General features: G+C 51.5%; 1 protein-coding gene across 9 annotated transcripts in view; it reads left to right on the forward strand.

The window, feature by feature from the left end:
* PALLD (palladin, cytoskeletal associated protein) overlaps window positions 1-21,773 on the forward strand; it is a 368,664-nt gene extending 346,891 nt beyond the window's left edge. For 8 of the 9 annotated variants that reach the window (XM_025281294.3, XM_025281295.3, XM_006061825.4 and 5 more), the window contains 8 exons: window positions 675-896; window positions 3,737-3,886; window positions 7,965-8,059; window positions 9,593-9,725; window positions 16,027-16,234; window positions 18,170-18,335; window positions 18,684-18,817; window positions 19,893-21,773. In XM_025281294.3, the coding sequence (XP_025137079.3) occupies window positions 675-896; window positions 3,737-3,886; window positions 7,965-8,059; window positions 9,593-9,725; window positions 16,027-16,234; window positions 18,170-18,335; window positions 18,684-18,817; window positions 19,893-20,065 (1,281 nt within the window). In that variant the 3' untranslated portion in view covers window positions 20,066-21,773. Of the gene's footprint in view, window positions 1-674; window positions 897-3,736; window positions 3,887-7,964; window positions 8,060-9,592; window positions 9,726-16,026; window positions 16,235-18,169; window positions 18,336-18,683; window positions 18,818-18,944; window positions 18,990-19,892 lie in introns of all 9 variants that reach the window. The other variant, XM_025281296.3, reaches the window with a different exon arrangement.
* Window positions 21,774-22,335: the final 562 nt, after the last annotated feature.

Genomic DNA, 22,335 nt, shown 5'->3' on the forward strand with positions numbered 1-22,335 from the left:
ATAGAGAATGTCTCATAATGGGCTGCCTTTTCTTTTCTATACTTCATGAGCAAGAGGTCTCTTGGTACCCCTTCATTACCAGAGGATGCTGGCGGGCACTTGATGCCTATTTTTTTAACCACATATTAGACTGGACTGTCAGACCTCTTTTTCTTTTAAAGAAGGTGGAGAATGGTTGCCCAGAGCTGGGGAGCTGAGGGAAAGTTGGAAGCTGGGTGGGGAGGATTGTCAGAAGGAAGTAAGGCAGCATGTCTCCATCACCGCTGGAGAAAAGGCCAAGTGAGCCTCAGCTGCCCATCTGGGAGGCGCCCGCCCTCAGACAGGGATGGGTCAGCGTGGCGTCAGTGCTTAACCCTTATGAGCAGTTTAGGAGGAACTGTTGCCTTTTTTGTTCCTTCTTCCCGTTCTAAGAAAGAAGAGAAAGAAACTCATTCTGCTAGTTGTGTGGCTGCGGTGTTTTTCGGTTGATAGGACTTGAGGATGGTTTGAAACAGCACACGTCCTTCCCGGCGTTCTTTGTCTCATGTGGGAGTGACTGGAGTGCAGACTCGTTGAATTCTGTAGTAAACACGTCGCTGTCCTCTGGGAGCCTGACTGGAGAGGGGCTGAGTCCGGCGGGGCAGTGTGTACCACGAGGGGCCCAGTCGGTGACGCAGCCCCTCCGTCTGACTCAGGAGTACAAGGTCTCCAGCTGCGAGCAGAGGCTCATCAGTGAAATCGAGTACCGGCTGGAGCGGTCCCCCGTGGAGGAGTCAGGGGACGAGGCACCCTTTGGGGACACGTCTGTGGAGAGCGGAGTGGCCCCCTTCTTTGAGGTGAAGCTGAAGCATTACAAGATCTTTGAGGGTATGCCTGCGACGTTCACGTGCAGAGTGGCCGGCAACCCAAAGCCCAAGGTGAGTGGAGACACAGCCTCTTCAGAGCTGCGTGCCCTGAGCTTGGGTCTGGCTTCCAGCCTGCAGGGTGCGTGGTAGGAGGACAAGTGCCGGAATTGAAACTGTGAAAGTGTCAGTCACTCAATCGTGTCCTACTGTTTGTGACCCCATGGACTGTAGCCTGCCAGGCTCCTCTGTCTGTGCAATTCTCCAGGCAGGAATACTGGAGTGCGTTACCATACCCTCCTCCAGGGGATCTTCCCAACCCAGGGATTGAACCCACATCTCCTGCATTGCAGGCAGATTCTTTACTGTCTGACCCACCAGGGAAGCCCCTAGACTAGGACAGGATTGAACAGAATAGGGTAGGATAGAATGGGACCTAAGAGAACAGGACAGATAGACTAGGAGAGTAACTGGCAAGGAGCGCCTCATACCCTCCCGTCTCTCACTCACATGGAGTCACTCTTGTGACACCCAGGGTGCAGGGTTAGGGTCAGGCTCAGCTCCAGCAGGTTGACAAGCTTTCCCAAGGCCAGAGGGCTGTGGCAGCCAGGCCTGAACTTAAACCCCACCTGTGCTCTGTACTGTACAGAGGAGCGAAGCTGCCACTACCCATGGGAATCATGTTTAATCCACAAAGCCAAGGCCTCGTGTGTATACAGAGGCAGAGGGGGCAGGAGTACCACAGCGGGGGCTGGCCCAGCCAGAGCCCTGTCCTACAGGCACACGGGGACACCGGGTGGCAGGTGGCCCTCTCTTTAGACAGAGACTAGGATCACCGCTCACGGCCCCACGGAACAGCACACAGGACTGCACTTTTCCCTAGGACTGGAGAGAAGACAGTAGGAGGCACAGTGAGAAACGGAAGCTCCACCTTGACACTCTCCCAGGATATTCTGCCCTCGACAGGCTTGTTCCCTTGAAACATGAGAAGACTGAAGCGGAGTTCTAGTTCACACTGTTTTTGTCTCAGAGCAGTCTTGGTAGAATGTTGGCGCTGTCTCTTAATTTGGGCTTCCCTGGTGGCTTGGATGGTAAAGAGTCCACCTACAATGCGGGAGACCTGGGTTCATTCCCTGGGTCGGGAAGATCCCCTGAAGGAGGGCATGGCAGCCCACTCCAGTACTTTTGCCTGGAGAATCCCCATGGACAGAGGAGCCTGGCAGACTGCAGTCCATGGAGTCGAGAATAGTCAGACATGACCGAGCAGCTCAGCACAATACGTCTCTTAATTCTCTCTTGAAAGTTGTCTACTAAGTATAATACAGGTGAAAAGTAGAATTAAAGGGGAAAAAAGAATTCTAAAGAACTGGCATAGCAGCAAGAATGTGAAAGGGATAAATTATATACTGATCAGAGCCTCTTTGTTCCAGGAAGTAATCCAACCAGTAAGAGCATGATAATTATGAAGTGTCAGCCTGTAGGTAACTTAGCTTTTAGAACTCAAAGTTACTAGTCTGTTTCTATGGTGAACTTTTAGGTTCTGGAGACTGGTAATATTGGTAACATAGTTTCCATAGAAACTAGGGAGGGAAGAGCTGCAGCTCCCAGACCCTGGTTGTTGGTGCACTTACTTCGTGTAGTCTGTTTCTAGCCTTTTCCTGTCTTAGACATAGAAGCTTTAAGAACGGTTTTTCAGATTCAGAGGCTTTGACAGGAGTATCAGTGAAAGGCCAGCTGCCGTCTCACCTTGCCAGGTGATGCACATGCAGGAGCAAGGTCATTTTACGGCAGGCTCTGAAGTAGGTTTCCTCTGCTGGGAATCAGTTAGGAGTGCCCTGGGCTGCAGAGAACGGAGGGGACCGCATCCTGCTTAAAAAGCGAGGCGGTCGTTTCCTCCGACCGACACAGTGTACTGACTGTGTTGGGGCTGCGGCTCTGTGACCATCACTGTGGCCTCTCTTCTGCTGTGAAGTTCATGACCAGCTCAGATATAACCACCAAAACGTGAGAAACCGATGACCTGGGATCTTGCTTAAAGGTGAGAGAGGGGAGGAGGGACCTGTAAAAGAGATGGTTTGACCATTTAGAACATTTCTATCTAATCAAGATGTACTTTTATTGTATTTTTCACAATGTTCTATCACTCCAAGTATTATTTGAAAATTAGTACGTTTAAATACTGCTGTGTTTAACATAGTGGGGAGAGCTGGTGGACTGTAACCTTCAACCCTGTGCCCCCCACCTGCGCCCCCCACCCCGCCCTCTCACCCTGTTCTGTTTGTCTGACACAGACGAATTGACTGGACTTCAGGGTCAGGTTTTTTTCATCTTGAGATAATGCTTTTACCTTTACAAGTAATACATGTTCACTTAGGACATTTGAAAACAGAAGCAAAAAGAAAACTGTGATGCCAGCTGAGAAGTCATCACTGTCTTCCATGTAAATAATGAATGAATGTAAATGCCGCTTATGTATGTCTTTTATATATATATATTTTATTAATAATTTAATATATTATTAATATATCTTATTTTAATATTATTTTAATTTATTATTTAAAATATACATTTTTCTTACTTTATTATTTGGCGGCACCATGTCTTAACTGCAACATGCAGGCTCTGTGATCTTAGCTGGGGCAAGTGGAATCTAGTTCCCTGACCAAGGATTGAACCTGGGCCTCCCGCAGGAGTCTTAGCTACTGGCCCACCAGGGAAATCCCTGTACATCTTCTAGAAAGAAAGAGAACGTGTGATTTCTGAAGCTAGAATAGAACTAGCCTGTTTGCTGTCTCCCCTTGTCCCTCGGAAGTCAAGGTCCTGCCCAGGTATCCTGTTCCGTCGCAGGAGCTCAGAGCAGCCCCCCACCCCCTCTACACACACAGGCCTCACCTTCTCTCTGCCTCCTCCCGCAGATTTACTGGTTTAAGGATGGAAAGCAGATCTCCCCCAAGAACGATCACTACAGCATCCGCAGCGACCCCAGCGGGACCTGCTCCCTGCACACCGCGGCCTCCACGCTGGAGGACGACGGCAATTACACAGTCATGGCCGCGAACCCTCAGGTGGGAAGCGTGGGTGGCCTTGGCTCTGCTCTGCACTGGTGCGGTCCCCGGAGGCGGCTCGCCTGGTGGGGCACTGGTCCCACACGTCCTCTGTCCAGCTTGGTTTCCCAGCAGAGAGATTTCCTTTCCTGAGTGTTTGTTTACTCCATTAGACGTTTGTGTGCATGATGCACAGAGGTGCACCATTTATTTCCACAATGTCAAGAGACTGCTGTGCACACCTCTCCTGGGGTGTGGGGCTGCCGTTCAAGGGAGGACGAGGTCCCGAGACAGAAGATGAGCCAGTAAATAGATGCACAAACCACATGATTCCATGTAGAATAACATTCCCAGGAGAGGGGAGTGAGGGGTATGTGTAGGATGTGGTAGGAAGACTCAAAAATTAAATATTTAGAAGAAATACACACACACTTAATTCAGTGGAATTTAAATAACCTATAAGTAGACAAATTATAATTTTGATAGAATATAAATAGAACACTCGGGATTTGGGTTTGTTTTCTCTTGTATTGGCCTTTAGATTTAGGGTCAAAAAAGTAATTGACTACTTAAAATTTAGTAGGCAGCTACTGGCTACCAGGTTCCAATTCAAGCCTGCAAATTCTTTTTTAGAGAATATCTTGTATATGTTAGGAACTGTACTGGATCCACAGACATGTGTAAGAAGTGGTTTTGTGCCTTAAACACTTGACAGGGTACTTTACAAAGTCTACAGAAAGCACATAGTCAGTCGTGTCCGTCTCTTTGCGACCCCATGGACTACACAGTCCATGGAATTCTCCAGGCCAAAATACTGGAGTGGGTAGCCTTTCCCTTCTCCAGGGGATCTTCCCAACCCAGGAATCGAGCCAGGGTCTACCTGCATTGCAGGCAGATTCTTTACCAACTAAGCTATCAAGGAAGCCTGTAAATAACACAGTCCTTTAAAAAAGAAAGCTAACAGTTTTATTAGGTAACTGATGGAGATAGCTCACAAGTCATCCTTTTAAAAAAAAAAATCTCTGATCTATTTGTATCATTCTATATTTCATTTCTTTTGAAAGAAACGCTAAGTGTTACTAAATGATCCAGGTACTTTTAGCAGCCCTTGCACACTTCTACGAGTGCATACAGTGTTGCAAACAGCGTTATCCTTTCCTAAGGTTACACTGTCACTTAAAAATACCTTACTGCAGCAGTGTTAAAATTAGACTGAACTGAGGTCCCACAGATTTCACCACAACCAGGGTGTGATCTGGGACAGCAATGGGGCTTAGCTAAAGATCCACCCCCTCCCACCACCACCACCACAGCCTGGCTGGCGGGAGCCACACCAGGGCCAGGAGGAGGCCCCCACCCTCAACCTGGGGCCCTGAGCTCTGCTGCCTCAGCGAAGAGCCGGCCACGCCCTATAGATCACCTCCTCTGATTCTTCATGCTTTACCTCTTGGAGACAAAGAGATGGGGAGTGACCATTTACATCAGGGCACCAGAAGCCCACTTTTCCTTTTTAGTCTGTTTATTTGGCTGTGCTGGGTCTATTTGAGGCATGCAGGGTGATGGAGCTTAGATGCAGTGTGCAGAATCTTGGTTGTGGCATGTGGGATCTGGTTCCCTAATCAGGGATGGAACCCAGGCCCCTGCATTGGGAGCGCAGAGTCTCAGCCCCTGGCCACAGCGAAGTCCTGAGCCCAGCTTTCCTGACAGTGTCCTAAGAGTAGCCACGAGAGGGGGCGAGAAGCACAGAGGGAGGCGAACATGGCCAGCAGTTTATTTCGTAGAAGACTTTCCCACCTGCTTGGTCTTCGGGAAGAAGAGGCATGTGAGGTGTTGTTGACAGGTTTCCACCAGAGAGCATCCCTGCCTGGCGGCTCCCAGGAGACAAGCAGCCGAGGGGTTAGCGAGGTCAGGAGGGGCTGCGCCATGTCCCCCTGTGCCACACTGGGACCGCAGGCCCTGCCTCTGCTGAGTCTCATGCCTCCTGAACTCACGGCAGAATGCAGACCCAGATGTTTGGCTTTGCTCTTCTGCGTTGCTAGGTCCCTGGTCCTGCCCGGGGCTGGAATGGCCGTTGTGGTTTGTGCTTTCTCCAGCTGTGCTGTGTGTCCAAGTGGCTGGCTGTCCTGAGCCCTGGGCCCTCAGTTAGACTCTGTGAGCAAGGACAGGCAGATGCTGTTTGCACAGCAGGTGAAGAACCAGCCTTGCCAGGCATCACATGCTCCTCATGGTTCTGGGCATCTTGCCCAGAACCACCTTCAGAGTTCACACTTGGGACTTGTGTCAGCTTTCAGCCGAGGACTTGGTAGGAACAGAAGAGCTGTGGGCAGCAGAGTTAACACTCAAAAGACTGGCTTGTTGATGGACTCTGTTTCAGCGTTACAGGGTTTCCTGGCTCCTTCCAAGCTTCACTTCACGCATTCACTTCTGTTATTCCTTCATGTGTTAATAAGACAGTTAAAAGTGAACAGAGAGCATTGAGGGGGCCCAGAGCCTGTGATGAAGCAGCAGAGCAGAAAGTAGGGAAACCCTGTCCTGAGAACAAGGGGCACTATCTGTGTGCACGCACAGCTCTTGTCCTCAAGCTCCGGAAAGAACCACGGGGCTTCCACGTCCACCTGTTAGACCAGCCACGGTGACTCCTCAGCTGTGCTATCTGTAACAGGCTCTCCTAGGCACGTGCACCTACTCAAGTACACGGGGGATGGGTCAGTGTGATTCTCAGATGTGAGGCTGTGTCGGGGAGTCCCCGGGTGTGCCAGGGTCAGCATGGGAGCACTCCTGTCACATGGCCAGAACCTGAGACGCAGTTGGTGCAGGGCGGGAGTCGTTCCCTCCCGAAGCGCGCTGCACGGTACTCAGGGGTGTGGTGGCTTCAGTGAAGGAGGGTTCTTCCTCGTGGTTCAGAGCCATGCGAGCTGTGTGTTCCCTGCAGCTGTTCCTCCTGGGGCCTCCTCACCCTCCTGTCTGCACTGTTAGTGTGAGTCCGTGCCTTTCCTGGGGCCTGGGGCCTGACGTGCAGGCTGTGTGGAGACGTGCAGGGCCCCTCCCTGCACCCGGCTGTGGCACCTCCTTCTGTGTCCCCCGCAAGCTTCCTCTCCCCTCTCAGCCCACTCCCAGGGGAACTCAGAAGGCAGTTGCGAACGCATGCGACCCTCAGCTCTGGCCTCCCGTATGTAGGCCACTTGGGATGACTGTGGGGCTCAGTGGTCAACCGTGACATGAGCGCACACAGGGCTGCCCTTCAGCTGGGAGCTCGAATTCACCGAGGACAAGAATGAATGATTAGTCCGCTTCTCAGGTTCCTGCCCTGGCTCCTCCCTTTCGGTCGTCGTCAGAGTTTAGAAGTCCATCCGCTCGTGTTCCTGGGCCTTGAGAGGAGCAAGTGGAGGAGAGAATCTGCTTTGCTGCTCTGCCAGCCACGGGGAGAAAGAGGAGCCTGGGCCAGGAAGCTGCAGCCCCTGGGTCCTTTGTTCCTGTAGTCGGGCCCCTCAGCACCGCTGCATGCCCCTAGGACAGCACGCGTCAGGCTTTCTGCTGACAGATACAGTAGAGCGTGCCGCCATGCTTTGTCACCACTTTAGACGGGGTATAAGCAACAAAAACGTTGACTCGTGTTTTATACCTGAAACTAATGTTAAGTCCACTGTATTTCAGATGAGATTGGGTGTGTTGGGCAGGGTGATTGTAGACCTATCAACTATAATTCAAATTAAAAATGTTTTAAAGATAAAATATAGTTTTTCATTAGATAGCTTATCTAACTATCCTTTATCATCTGACCCTCATGTTTCAGGGATTTGCTTCTGGTTCCTAAATCTCAAATGCACTCATTTCATGGGAAGAATGTTCATGGGCTCGGGAGACCTTGGCAAGTGACAGTTAATTCACAGGGGGTCGTTGTCTTAAACGGCATCCTAGATGAAACAAAGCCGAGCCAAGCGTCGGAGGGGGCCCTTCTTATCCAAGTGCTTCAGATGAATGTGGAGTCACACACCGAGTCCTGGGGGGCGGGCGGGGGATGGCGCTGGCACGGCCCATGGGCCTGAGGAGACCGCGCTGGCTCCAGGCATCGCTCACCGCTGTGGTCCTGTCCCCGCAGGGCCGCGTCAGCTGCACAGGGCGGCTGATGGTCCAGGCCGTGAACCAGAGAGGCCGCAGCCCCCGCCCGCCGGCCGGACACCCTCACGGCAGAAGGTACGTCCTGTGCCCTTCCCGGGTGTTGCTGGGGTCTCGCTGGCTCCTAAACCCAGCACCATCTGCACTGTGGGGAGCCGACAGAGTGGGCACGTGTGGGGAAGCCTGGGGCTCCCTGTGGCTGGGGTGGGAACGCCAGCCAGGAGGCGTGTTGTGTGGCAGCCACGTCACCACGGGTGTGCCCAGGCCCGGCTGCACGTCCCTCACCGCCGCCCTCAAGGCGGGCCTCTGGTTGCCTGTGACCACCTCGCACCTGAAGGTTTGTGCTCTCGTCACTCAGTGCACAAGTTTACCCGAGACCCAGACCTCAAGGTCAGACTGGTCACATTTTGGACACTTTCCGTACCCGCAGCCGCCGGGGCATGCAAGCATGGGCGGGGCGTGTGGTGCCCAGTGATGGGCATGGCTTCAAAGGAGCTTCTGGGCTGCTGGCCTGGGGACCCTGCCAGGGGATTCCAGGTGGACTGGGTCCTGGAGGGCCACAGAGGCAGGGGAGGGCACGCCAGAGAAGCTGCAGGAGGAGCAGAAATAACGAGCAGGTCCACCCTCCAAGGCCTCTGCCAGTGTTTGGGAGGCAGCTGCAGGCCTCGGGCTCGCAGCTGTGATGCTGGCCTCCAGGGCAGGACCCTCGCACAGCGCCACCTGTGCCAGCTGTGAGCACAGCACAGCTGAGCAAGTCCATCTGCTTTTCCCGGGCCTTCAGTACATTTCAGCTGTTCGTGGGTCACATGGGAAGCAGTTTCCTGGAGGAGCATTGTGCTCATAAACTAGATCTGATATGTGAACTCTATGTTGAAGGGTGGATAATTCTAGCCCATTATACTAATTCTTTTGTTTTGCTTTTGCTTTTTCTAGTTAAGTGTTTCATAACTTACTTCCTGATGATCACTGGCAGAATTAGTTTGAACATCTTGCCCTTTGATTATTACATCTTCCCTGCAATCACTTTAAATCATTTTACTCTTAAAGGTGCCTCTAGAAACATACTCAAAAACAAGAAAGATACACAAAATCTGGGAGATTCACACAATTTTAACGGATGCATTAGACCTGCCTAAAAATTCACTTGTTTTCCTGGTTAATATGAAAAGGAATTTTATTAGAAATATATTAATTAAAAAAAAAAATAACTTCTGATTTCCTATAAACTTTCACTCACAGTGGAAAGTTATAGTTATTGATACTGAAAAATTTTGTAGTAAATGAGCTGCTAATTCTCATACAGTTCTCATTCAACTTTAAAAATATTTTAAAACTATCTTTAACCTATTTTTTTCCCATTTCCCAATTCATGATTTATACTAGTCATAAGGGTTAGGATTAAACTCCCAAATGAAACACGATTTTGCCTCCTGACTTTTTTTATGGTGTAAACGGTTGAGATTAGGGATCAGGTAAGCAGGTAAGGAAATGATGTTTTTGCCCCTGTGTTTAGACTGGGACCCTAGAATGACCTGCCGTCTATCGGTCTGTTTTTCCGTATCATCTTTCCGCCCCACCCCCATCTCCCGTATGTTGACTCTTGGTCTGAAGGCCACGCTCAAGGTCCCGAGACAGTGCTGACGAAGGGGAGCCCATCCAGGAGCGCTTCTTCCGCCCGCACTTCCTGCAGGCGCCCGGGGATCTGACCGTGCAGGAAGGCAGGCTCTGCAGGATGGACTGCAAGGTGAGTGCGTGTGCCCAACCTCCCCCCAGTTCTGTGTCTCTCTTCTCTGGTTTTGCCCCTTTAATTGACCTTAAGTTTAAATTTCAGCTCAGAAGTATGAATGTTTCATGAAATTATTTCCGCTCCCTCTGCTGGTTATCTGTGGAATTACAGAACATAAACGTGAGGCGCTTAAGAGTTTACTCTGGACTTACAGAAATGTTTAAAAAGGATAAAAGAATTCTTAACAGGAGTTTATTTTCCAGAGTAGTTATTTTTTTATTATTTTCATTTTACATTGGGGTATAATTGATTTACAATATTGTGTTAGTTTCAGATGTACAGCAAAGTGATTCAGTGATACACATGTATCTTTTCAAGTTTTTTTCCCATTTAGGGAGTGTAGTTCCCTGTGCTATACAGCAGGTCCTTGTTGGTTATCTGTTTTAAATATACTACTGTTTATATGTCCATATGAATCTTCCAATTTATCCCCTCCCTGCTGTGTGGGTGCTAAGTCACTTCACTTGTATTCGAGTCTTTGCAACCCCCATGGGCTATAGCCCACCAGGCTTCTCTGTCCATGGGATTCTCCAGGCAAGAATACTGGAGCAGGTTGCCATTTCCTTCTGCAGAGGATCTTTCTGACCCAGGGATCAAACCTGAGTTTTCTTATGTCTCCTGCATTGGCAGGCAGGTTCTTTACCATAAGAGCTACCTGGATAGCCCTACCTTTCTCCCGTGGTAACCATAAATCCATTATCTACATCAGTAAGTCTGTTTCTGCTTTATAAATAAGTTCATCTGTATAAATAAGTTCGTCTGTATCATTTTGTTCAAGATTCCATATATATGTATATATATATATATACACGCAATATCATATATGTCTTTCTCTTTCTGACTTAAAATGACAATCTCTAGATGTACCCGGGCTATGGCAACTGACGTTTATTTCCTTCTTTCTATGACTGAGTCGTACTCCATTGTATATCTGTACCACATCTTCTTTATCCATTCCTCTGTCGATGGACATCAAGGCTGCTGCTTTGTCCTGGCTGTTGTGGGTAGTGCTGGTGTCAAGCTGGAGTGCGTTAGTGGACGTGCTTTTTTGGGTTTGTAAGTTAGAGTGTAAATGTGCTACAGCGATCAATGCAAAGAAATCGAGGAAGACAACAGAGTGGGAAAGACTAGAGATCTCTTCAAGAAAATCAGAGATACCAAAGGAACATTTCATGCAAAGATGAGCTCAATAAAGGACAGAAATGGTTTGGACCTAACAGAAGCAGAAGATATTAAGAAGAGATGGCAAGAATACACAGAAGAACTGTACAAAAAAGATCTTCATGACCCAGATAATCACAATGGTATGATCACTGGCCTAGAGCCAGACATCCTGGAATGTGAAGTCAAGTGGGCCTTAGAAAGCATCACTACGAACAAAGCTAGTGGAGTTGATGGAATTCCAGTGGAGCTATTCCAAATCCTGAAACATGATGCTGTGAAAGTGCTGCACTCAATATGCCAGCAAATTTGGAAAACGCAGCAGTGGCCACAGGACTGGAAAAGGTCAGTTTTCATTCCAATCCCAAAGAAAGGCAATGCCAAAGAATGCTCAAACTACCACACAATTGCACTCATCTCACACGCTAGTAAAGTAATGCTCAAAATTCTCCAAGCCAGGCTTCAGCAATATGTGAACTGTGAACTTCCGGATGTTCAAGCTGGTTTTAGAAAAGGCAGAGGAACCAGAGATCAAATTGCCAAGATCCGCTGGATCATGGAAAAAGCAAGAGAGTTCCAGAAAAACATCTATTTCTGCTTTATTGACTATGCCAAAGCCTTTGACTGTGTGGATCACAATAAACTGTGGAAAATTCTGAAAGAGATGGGAATACCAGACCACCTGACCTGCTTCTTGAAAAATTTGTATGCAGGTCAGGAAGCAACAGTTAGAACTGGACATGGAACAACAGACTGGTTCCAAATAGGAAAAGGAGTTCGCAAAGGCTGTATATTGTCACCCTGTTTATTTAACTTATATGCAGAGTACATCATGAGAAATGCTGGACTGGGAGAAACACAAGTTGGAATCAAGATTGCCGGGAAAAATATCAATAACCTCAGATATGCAGATGACACCACCCTTATGGCACAAAGTGAAGAGGAACTAAAAAGTCTCTTGATGAAAGTGAAAGCGGAGAGTGAAAAAGTTGGCTTAAAGCTCAACATTCAGAAAACGAAGATCATGGCATTTGATCCCACCACTTCATGGGAAATAGATGTGGAAACAGTGTCAGACTTTATTTTTCTGGGCTCCAAAATCACTACAGATGGTGACTGCAGCCATGAAATTAAAAGACGCTTACTCCTTGGAAGGAAAGTTATGACCAACCTAGATAGCATATTCAAAAGCAGAGACATTCATTGGTCTAGTCAAGGCTATAGTTTTTCCTGTGGTCGTGTATGGATGTGAGAGTTGGACTGTGAAGAAGGCTGAGCACCGAAGAATTGATGCTTTTGAACTGTGGTGTTGGAGAAGACTCTTGAGAGTCCCTTGGACTGCAAGGAGATCCAATCAGTCCATTCTGAAGGAGATCAGCCCTGGGATTTCTTTGGAAGGAATGATGCTAAAGCTGAAACTCCAGTACTTTGGCCACCTCATGTGAAGAGTTGACTCATTGGAAAAGACTCCGATGCTAGGAGGGATTGGGGGCAGGAGGAGAAGGGGACGACAGAGGATGAGATGGCTGGATGGCATCACTGACTCAATGGACGTGAGTCTGGGTGAACTCCGGGAGTTGGTGATGGACAGGGAGGCCTGGCGTGCTGAGATTCATGGGGTTGCAAAGAGTCGGACACGACTGAGCGACTGATCTGATCTGTGCTACAAGAAGCCACCAAAAACTTGTGTCTCATTACTTCTTTAATTTTTTTAACTTTAACATATATATATGTATGTATGTATTTGGAGTAAAGTGGATGTACAATGTCATGTTTGTTGTAGGTATACAGAATCTTACTCAGTTATAAATGTAGATATTCATCTTAGGGGTTTTTTCCATATATAGGTTTTTTACACAATGTTTAGTACACCTCCCTTGCTATAAAGTAGGTCTGTGTTGATTATGTATTTACATGTACGCGTTAGTGCCAACCTCCTAATTTACCCCTCGCACCCCACCTTTCCCCTTTGGTAAGCATAAGTCTGTTTTTCTAAGTCTGTACATCTCTTCTACTTTTGTAAATTAGTTCATTGGTATCCATTCCCACATTCCACCTGTAAGTGATAACCACATGATGTTTGTTTTTCTCTTTCTGACTTACTTCACTTTACTATGATTATCCCCCGGTAGGTTACAGCAAATGGCATTATTTCCTTCTTTTTCGTGGCTGAATCATATCTGATCATGCAAATGTATCACTTCTGTTATTTTATTTTTATGATTGGAGGATAATGGCTTTACAGCATTGTGTTTCTGACCTGCAACAGCGTGGCTCTCCTGTGACTGCATGTTGACCCCTCCCTCCTGAGCCTTCCTCCTATCACCCCCCATCCCTCCCCTCTAGGTCATCACGGCGCACCGAGCTGAGCTCCCGGTGCTCTACAGCAGCTTCCCCGACTCTGTTTCACACGTGGTCGTGTGTATATGTTACTCCTACTCTCAGTTTGTCTATCACACTCTCTCCTTGCTCTCCCCGTGTCCACAAGTCCAGTCTCTGCATCCTGTATCTCTGTTCCTGCCCTGCAAATAGGCTTATCAGTACTCTTTTTCTAGATTCCATATTTATGTTTTATATATATATATGCATTAATATACAGTATTTGTTTTTCTCTTTCTGACTTCACTCTGTAACAGACTGTATATAAACTGTATAGTTTCATCCTCATCTCTACAAATGACCCAGTTTTATTCCTTTTTACGGCTGAGTGATATTCCATTGTTTATGAACATCTGCCACCCACTCACCTGTCGTCAGATGGCTAGGTCTCCTCCATGCCCTGACCCGTCACCCACTCACCTGTCATTGAATGGCTAGGTCTCCTCCATGCCCTGACCCATCACCCACTCGCCTGTCGTTGGATGGCTAGGTCTCCTCCATGTCCTGACCCGTCACCCACTCACCTGTCGTGGGATGGCTAGGTCTCCTCCATGCCCTGACCCGTCACCCACTCACCTGTCGTGGGATGGCTAGGTCTCCTCCATGCCCTGGCCCGTCACCCACTCACCTGTCGTGGGATGGCTAGGTCTCCTCCATGTCCTGGCCCGTCACCCACTCACCTGTCGTGGGATGGCTAGGTCTCCTCCATGCCCTGACCTGTCACCCACTCACCTAGGTGTCGTCGGATGGCTAGGTCTCCTCATGCCCTGACCCGTCACCCACTCGCCTGTCGTGGGATGACTAGGTCTCCTCATGCCCTGACCCGTCACCCACTCACCTGTTGTCAGATGGCTAGGTCTCCTCCATGCCCTGGCCCGTCACCCACTCACCTGTCATGGGATGGCTAGGTCTCCTCCATGCCCTGGCCCGTCACCCACTTGCCTGTCGTTGGATGGCTAGGTCTCCTCCATGTCCTGACCTGTCACCCACTCACCTGTCGTCGGATGGCTAGGTCTCCTCCATGCCCTGACCTGTCACCCACTCACCTAGGTGTCATGGGATGGCTAGGTCTCCTCCATGCCCTGACTCGTCACCCACTCACCTGTCGTGGGATGGCTAGGTCTCCTCCATGCCCTGGCCCGTCACCCACTCACCTGTCGTGGGATGGCTAGGTCTCCTCCATGCCCTGGCCCGTCACCCACTCGCCTGTCGTGGGATGGCTAGGTCTCCTCCATGCCCTGACCTGTCAACCACTCACCTAGGTGTCGTGGGATGGCTAGGTCTCCTCCATGCCCTGACCCGTCACCCACTCACCTGTCGTCGGATGGCTAGGTCTCCTCCATGCCCTGGCCCGTCACCCACCCACTCGCCTGTCGTGGGATGGCTAGGTCTCCTCCATGTCCTGGCTGTTGTAAATAGTGCACTATTACACACACTTTGAATTCTGTTTTTTTTCCTTCTTTTTCCACATATACCCTTAGGAGTGGGCTGCTGGCCATGTGGTGTCTCTACTTGAACACTTTAAAGAGGCTTCCTTACAGTTCCCTGCAGGGGCTGCTCCCATGACACCCCACCTGCACAGCACCTTAGGAGGGTCCCCTTTTCCTAACCCCACCCTTGTGTTTATTGTCTGTAGGCTTTTTGACAGTGGCCATTTTGACTGATATGAGGTAACACCTCATATCTTTTATTTGCCTTTCTCTAATAGTTTAGTTTTAATTTCTCCAGTATATTTAGTGATGTTGAGCATCTCTTCATGTGCCTCTTGGCCTCCTGTATGTCTTCTTTGGGGAAATGTCTGTTGAGATCTTCTCCATTTTCTGATACTGAGCCTCATGAGCCATTTGTAAATTTTGGAGATGAATCCCTTGTCAGCCGCATCATTTGCTACATAATTCTTTCCACAGTGTAAGTACGCAGATGTCAGTGTGTATGTTTATATGCGTGTATTTATCGTGGGTCTGTAAGAATTCACACAGACCACCTCTAAAATGACATTTTAGTTATAGAACCAAAATGAATACAAACATAAATATACATATACAAAGTCAAAAGGGAAAATTTTATTTTAATCAGGTGATACCAAGGGGTTAATATTAATTTTAGTTTTATATGTTAAAGTGAAAGTCGCTCAGTCATGTCAGACTCTTTGCAACCCCATGGACGACTATACACCACATGGAATTCTCTAGGCCAGAATACTGGAGTGGGTAGCCTTTTCCTTCTCCAGGGGATCTTCACAACCCAGGGATCAAACCCAGGTCTCCTGCATTGCAGGTGGATTCTTTACCAGCTGAGCCACTAGGAAAGCCCAAGAATACTGGAGTGGGTAGCCTGTCCCTTCTCCAGGGGATCCTCACAATCCAGGAATCAAACCAGGGTCTCCTGCATTGCAGGCAGAGTCTTTACCAGCTGAGCTGTCGGGGAAGCCGTAGGGAACTGTGAATGTGTAAAAAACATCTGCTTCTTTTAAAGAATGATCTTAACTCCCCATCCAAGGACTGAACCTGGGCCCCATGCAGTGACGCTCAGACTCTACACCGAACCCCCTGAGGACCCCACCTCACTCTCCTCCGCGTTGCCCTGGAGGAGGTGTTTAGAAGTGAACCTGTCTGTGCTAAGAAGAGAACCAGGGCGGACACTAAGAGCCTGTCTCCTGTGGATGGAGCGACCCATTTTGGCATCAGAGGAACTCATGTGCATTTCCCTTCTGCCTCAGGTCAGTGGGCTGCCCACGCCCGATCTCACCTGGCTGCTGGATGGCAAGCCAGTGCGCCAGGACAGCGCCCACAAGATGCTGGTACGGGAAAACGGCGTGCACTCCCTCGTCATCGAGCCCGTCTCAGCCCGGGACGCCGGCATCTACACGTGCGTGGCCACCAACCGGGCGGGGCAGAACTCCTTCTGCCTGGAGCTCGTGGTCGCAGGTAGGCCCGGGAAGACACGCTCAGGGCGAGAGGAGACTCAGCAAGGACCCCAGTGTGCGCCTCACACTCAGCAGAGAGAATAGCGGGCCTCATCAGAGTAGCCAGTCAGAGGCTGGAATGAGACCTGTCTCACCTCCCCATCAGCAGGTGGGCCGGAGCAGGGGCTTTGAGCAGCTCTGCTGGGTGTCTCTCCTCCTGGGCCCCAAGGGTTTCTCGGGGCAGAAAGCAACCCCCAGCCTCCACGAGCCAGCGGTGTGTGAGATGGGGCTTGTACACACGTTCTGCATGTACACCACTTGTTAAGTCAGCCACAGTGACTTCATCATTTAACATTTCAAATCATTTTCATTAACGCAAACATAGGAAAAATAGGATATACTAATAAGGATTATAAAGTTAACTTAGCAGTGGGGCTTCTCTGGTAGCTCAGCTGGTAAAGAATCCATCTGCAACGCAGGAGACCTGGATGATATAATTTTTTACTTTAGCTGAGGAAAATGAGTGTATGAAAATGTTTAGAGAATCAACAGGAGTGGGGGGTGTGTTGTGTCCATTCCTCACGCTGCGTGCAGAGCCCTCCAGGAGCCGTGTGGGGAGCCTGTGCTGTGTCTGCATCTCTCCTCTGTTTGCAGAGCACTTTGTGTGTGTTACAAAGCAGCGGGCTTCTTCCATGTTTCCCAGAGGCGGGATCTATGGAGACACATCCTCCCCTGGTTGTGGAGTTGGAGCCATCCCATCCCTGGTCTTCCTCCAGGTCCGAGCACCCCGAGCTCTTTGTAGAGACAGTGTCTCCTCCTGAGGATGCTCCTGACGAGACACACGCACACAGAAGTGTAGTCAGCCTGTGGGCTGTTCCGCTTCGCTCCCTCCTCCGGCCGCCGCTGCTCACTGTTGTGCAGTTGGCTCTGTGGACCATGCCTGTCCTCGGGCCCGAGATGTCCCCGTTGGCACTTCTGGGAGAAGTCGGGGCTCGGTCCTTGTTTCCTGGCCATGTCCTCTGGCCAGCCCATCACTGCTGCTCACTCTCCCTGCTGTAGAATGGGCCGTAATGCTCACAGTTTAAGGACTTAATCATTTCACAAGGATGACATCCTACGAAGCATTGCGTCCCCGTGCCCGGCCCAGCACAGCCTCTGAATGCAGCTGTCTGCTGTTGTGACGTGAAGGTCCATCCATCTTTATCCTCTTAGGAAAGCAAAGACCCAGAAAGAAAACGAAGTGAGGTCTTCTCCCACCACCTGTGTCCCCCAGAATAGCTCAGGTGAAAAAGTCCAGTAAAAATTAACTCCCTACACGGTTTAAGGCCAGACAGGGTCCTCATTATTTACAGGTCTGGGGGAGAGCCTCTACCTATGATGTGTCCGTCCCTGAGGGGAGCGGGGAGAAGGCCGGATGCTCTCCCTCTTGTTGGCGGCTGCACAGTGGCCACGAGGCCAGCGGGGCCTGCAGGGCACAGCCCATCTCGCTAGTCGTTAGGCGCCTGATGAAGGCCCCTCCCCCACCCGCCCCGTGCAGTACTGTTGCCCGTCTCCCTGCAGCAGAACCTAGAAGTCCTGCAGGGTCAGACAGTCCTGCAGAGCCTCAGCATCTCCCAGACAGCAGGGCAGGCTGCTCGTGGATCTGACCCCAGCACACCGGGGCTCAGCATCACCAGGGGGCAGCGGTGGACTAAGGAAGCCCGGCACCCTTGTTGGTCGACTGCCAGCCTGCAGGAGGCCCCTGAAACCACGCAGGCAGGCACTGTGGGGTGGGTGCAGGGCTCTCAGCCTCGACCTCGCAGAGGAAGAGGAGGTGTGGGGTGAGCACGGGCTCTCTCCGGGTGAAGGACTCCCTTGGCGGAGGATGGGCCTCTTGCCCCGCATTGCTGAGGGCACCTGCAGGCTCCGTGGCACTGCCTGGGTCTCCCAGGCAGGACACCTGTCTCCTGTCTTCCAGCTAAGGAAGCGCACAAGCCACCGGTCTTTCTGGAGAAGCTGCAGAACACGGGTGTGGCGGACGGCTACCCCGTGAGGTTGGAGTGCCGGGTGTCGGGGGCACCCCCACCACAGATATTCTGGAAGAAGGAGAACGAGTCACTGACTCACAGCACGGACCGCGTGAGGTGAGTGCTGGGCCCTGCCCACCCTCGGGTCTGGGGTTCCTGAGGCAGCAGGACTCACCCCTATGGGGCGCCCCACCCCAGGATTGGAGAAGCTGGCCACCCCAGAGTACAAGGGCCATGCGGGCCTCCCAGCCCCACCTGCGAGGCTTTGTGAGGCCTCCCCTGTGCCTCATACATGGGAAGGTAACCCGCCTGCCAGGGGGGTTAGGGCAGAGCCTGCAGGTGTCCACTCCATGCTCACCTGCTGGAGTGGCCGCAGCCGCTGCAGGACACGCAGGGTGCCGTGAGCCACGGCTCGCAGCCCTGCTGAGGAGCCCGGCAGCCCTCACAGCAGGCCCTCTCCTGCAGCATGCACCAGGACCACCACGGCTACGTGTGCCTGCTCATCCAGGGTGCCACAAAGGATGACGCGGGCTGGTACACGGTGTCAGCCAAGAACGAGGCTGGGATTGTGTCCTGCACAGCCCGACTCGACGTGTACAGTAAGTACCTCCCTGTGCTGGGCGCCCGAGGCCTCCCGGTCCGCACCGCAGACACTGATCTGTCCTATACAGCCCTAGAGCCTCCTGCTCCGAGACTTCATCGTGCTCTTTCTCTTTCTGTTTGTAGCTTCCCGACAGTAATAGTGACCCTCGCCAGGAGAACAGTGCCCAAGTATCGTTCAGAAGCGCTGCGTGTCGCAGTGCCGCATGTGCCTGTTTCTCTGGCGTGGGCCCCCCAGCTGTGCTTTCTCCCCCCGCGCCTCTAGGAGCTAACGCTAGGCTCAGGCATAGTCACAGACGTGTTCATCTCATTACCGCATGGTGCACGGGGCCGCCTCTAACATTCCTCCTGTGTCCTGACCCGGCACAGCGTCGGGACCCACGCTGAACGGGGCCCATTGATGCTGCAGGGCGTATTTCCCACGGCTGAGCGCTTCGTGTGTGTGTGTGTGTGTGGGGGTGGTGTCTGAAGTAGTTTGGCAGTAGGCTTGTGTGTTTGTGTGTGTCTCCTTGTGTACACGCGTCCCTGATTTTAAAAAATCATCCCTTTTGAGTTGACAGACTAGGTCAGTATCCCTCTATGACAGTAGCACTTAGCCACCGTAGCACTCTGTGACAAGTAAACCCCGAGGAAAAATTCAGAACTGATTTCTGAATTAAGAAATACCTCCGTGAGACACTTGAGTAACTATGAGCTCAGCCAGCGCCCCCTCCCGAGTCCATCCAGAATTCCTGACTCTCGCTACTGTGGCATGCCTACCCGTGAGCTTTGAAGATTTCTTAAAAGGGGAGCTAGGAAGCTTAGTGGCCATTTCCGAGGAGTCCCCAGGCTGCAGCGAGTACCAAGGTGCGGGTGAGCTGCATTGGCCATGTTACCCCTGCTGTCTTCGCAGCCCGTGTAGACGAGCTCTGAGACAGGGGCGTGAGGTGCAGAACCATGCGGGCCTTTCAGGCCTCCTCGGGGGCGTGTGGGGTGTGCTGCGAGCACGCGCCTGGCCCCACCACAGGCCCCGTGCCCCAGGGCAGAGCCCTCCCCACCGCGGCCCTCACCTGTGCATCCTCGGGTGTCTTGCAGCCCAGTGGCAGCAGCCACCGCCGAGCGCCAAGCCGAAGCGGGTGCGGCCGTCAGCCAGCCGCTACGCCGCGCTCTCCGACCAGGGCCTGGACATCCGGGCGGCGTTCCAGCCCGAGGCCGGCCCGTCCGCGCTGGCGCTGAGCCCCGGCCTGGTGGAGAGCGAGGACCTGTGATCGGCGCCCTCGCGGGAGCACAGACCCAAACCGCGCCACCCGGACCCGCCTCCTGCCGCGGGACGCAAGTGCACCTCGACTCCGAGAGACAAAAGGGCACCTCAACTCTCCTTTTCTTCCTGTAAACCAAAACAGAGGCTGTGCACACGACGCCAGTAGACGCACGCCTTGCACAGAATTCACACTGATCAGCCAATTCAAACTCCGGGAGTCGCTGTGATTTAAGGGGTCTGAAAAGCCAAAGCCCTCACGGAAAAGTGCCCCCGCTCCGTGTTGTCCTGAGTGCCTTCAACACTGGCTCAGCACTGCCACCCAGCGTGAGCGCGGGCGCTTCCCGGAGGCGGCCCCACAGCAGGAGGGCACGACCAAGAAACCCACGCAAGTGCCTTGTCTGTGCAAACCGTTTTCTACTAAGTCGTACGAAGGAACCACTTGCTGCAGTTCTAGCAACATCCTGAGTTTCTGTCAAGGTTAAGACCTTCGTTGTTAGCTTTTTTTTTTAATGTGTATTTTCCTTTTGTGTTGCCTTGGTAGGGAGCTTACATGCTGAAATGCGTAACGTACTCTGAGGAAAGCAGAAACAGACCACAGACCATTCCACGGAGGGCGTCTCGACCACCCAAGTGACCGCGGCAGGCGGGGCGTGTCGGGGGTGAGGGGCTAGGGAGGAGCAGAGGGGAGAAGGGCGAAATGCAAGGTGCATGTTGACGGTGTCCACGCAGAAGGCAGGGGGGCGGGAGCCAGTGGAGGCCAGGCTTCCCTTGGTTCTCTTCAAATTCCATCTACGACACTGCCGTTCCTAAGTCAGGGAGTTGGGGTTCCAGCGGTGGGGGACTCTCGGGACACCACAGGGTCGGAGCCGGAGCTGGGATGCACAGAGCAAGTTGGTAATGGGCTGAGCGGAGAGGTCGTCAGGGTCGGAGGCAGCCTGTGGGCACTCGTCTGCTGAGGGGCACAGGGCTGAGCTAGAGCCAGGTGGGCGCCAGCGTGCATGTTCCCCACGGCGCCCGCGCGGCGGGTGGGAGCATAATTTCACTTCCCTGCAGCCATGGGGCCTCTGACTGAAGAAGGTGCTGGGCTCCCAGTCATCCCAAGGCCATCCTGAGTGCCCCTGACCCTGGTCAGCTGGATGGAGCGGATTCTGACCAGACTTGACAGTTTTAAGTCGGAACCAATCAACTTTAAATATGAGAAAATGGGGCCTGCTATGATATGATAATGGTACTTTGCTATGAAGAGAACACACTGTATTCCTTATGCAAAACACATTTATCTTTCATTATTTATGACAAAGATGTCAAACTCTCTTAGCTCAGTTACTCGATATGTAGTATTTTTTAATGATTTTGTACCTGTGTGCCCCCGTGTAGCCCATTTCACTGTTTGACACGCACAGCTCTCCACTTCTTCTAGACACACCAAGCAAGTTCTGCGTGCCCAGTGTGAGCGCCGGTACCTGCAGCCTGGGCAGACTGGCACGCGAGGCTCTCCTGGACCTCTCTCTCTTGCAGAATTATGACTGATGTCTTCTCATACTTGCCAAATTTTCCCGAATGTGACGTTTTGCTGATTTGCTGGGTTTGGGATTAAGCAGCATTATTTTGCCACCTTTCATGTATTTATAAAACAATAAGTACTATCCTGCTACTTTGGGTTGTTGTGCTGGTGTAATGTGGATTTAACAACAATAAATATTTAACAAATAAGAGCTGCAGTTTTGTGAAGTGCATGCTCAGTTTCCGGTCTCTCTCACAGCCTTGATGAACCCCTGCAGACTAGATCCACTGATAACTGCACTGCACGCTCTCCTGGGTGCAGGAGACCGGAATGGGCTCCGACTCCACGCGGCCACTGGACAGAGCTCACAGGGCCTGTCAGCGAGGGGCGCTCAGCTCCCACGGGCCACCCGCACCCCTTGGCATGGCAGCCCCTCTGTCCCCAAGCCCAGCACCAAGACCCTTGGCACACATCTTCACACACACTAACTCTTGTCGGGAGAACCCATGCTTCAAGGGACCACCAGATGCGGGGTCTGCAAAGTCCCATCCACACAGAGCCTGGATGTGGTGTGGGGGAGAGGCAAGGTGGGTGCACCCACAGGGGGCCTTGGGAGCTGCTCGAAACCGCACCCGCCTCAGCACTTTACCTGGTATGTGCGTGACCCCACAGGGAGCATCTTCGCACATTTAACCATCACCTCTCTCAGGAACTAAGTGCAGGGCGCTGTGGCTCAAGATGTCAATACAAGATGCTGAACATACTCCTCCCCA

Source organism: Bubalus bubalis, chromosome 3 (assembly GCF_019923935.1).
Source record: "Bubalus bubalis isolate 160015118507 breed Murrah chromosome 3, NDDB_SH_1, whole genome shotgun sequence".
NCBI lineage: Eukaryota > Metazoa > Chordata > Mammalia > Artiodactyla > Bovidae > Bubalus > Bubalus bubalis.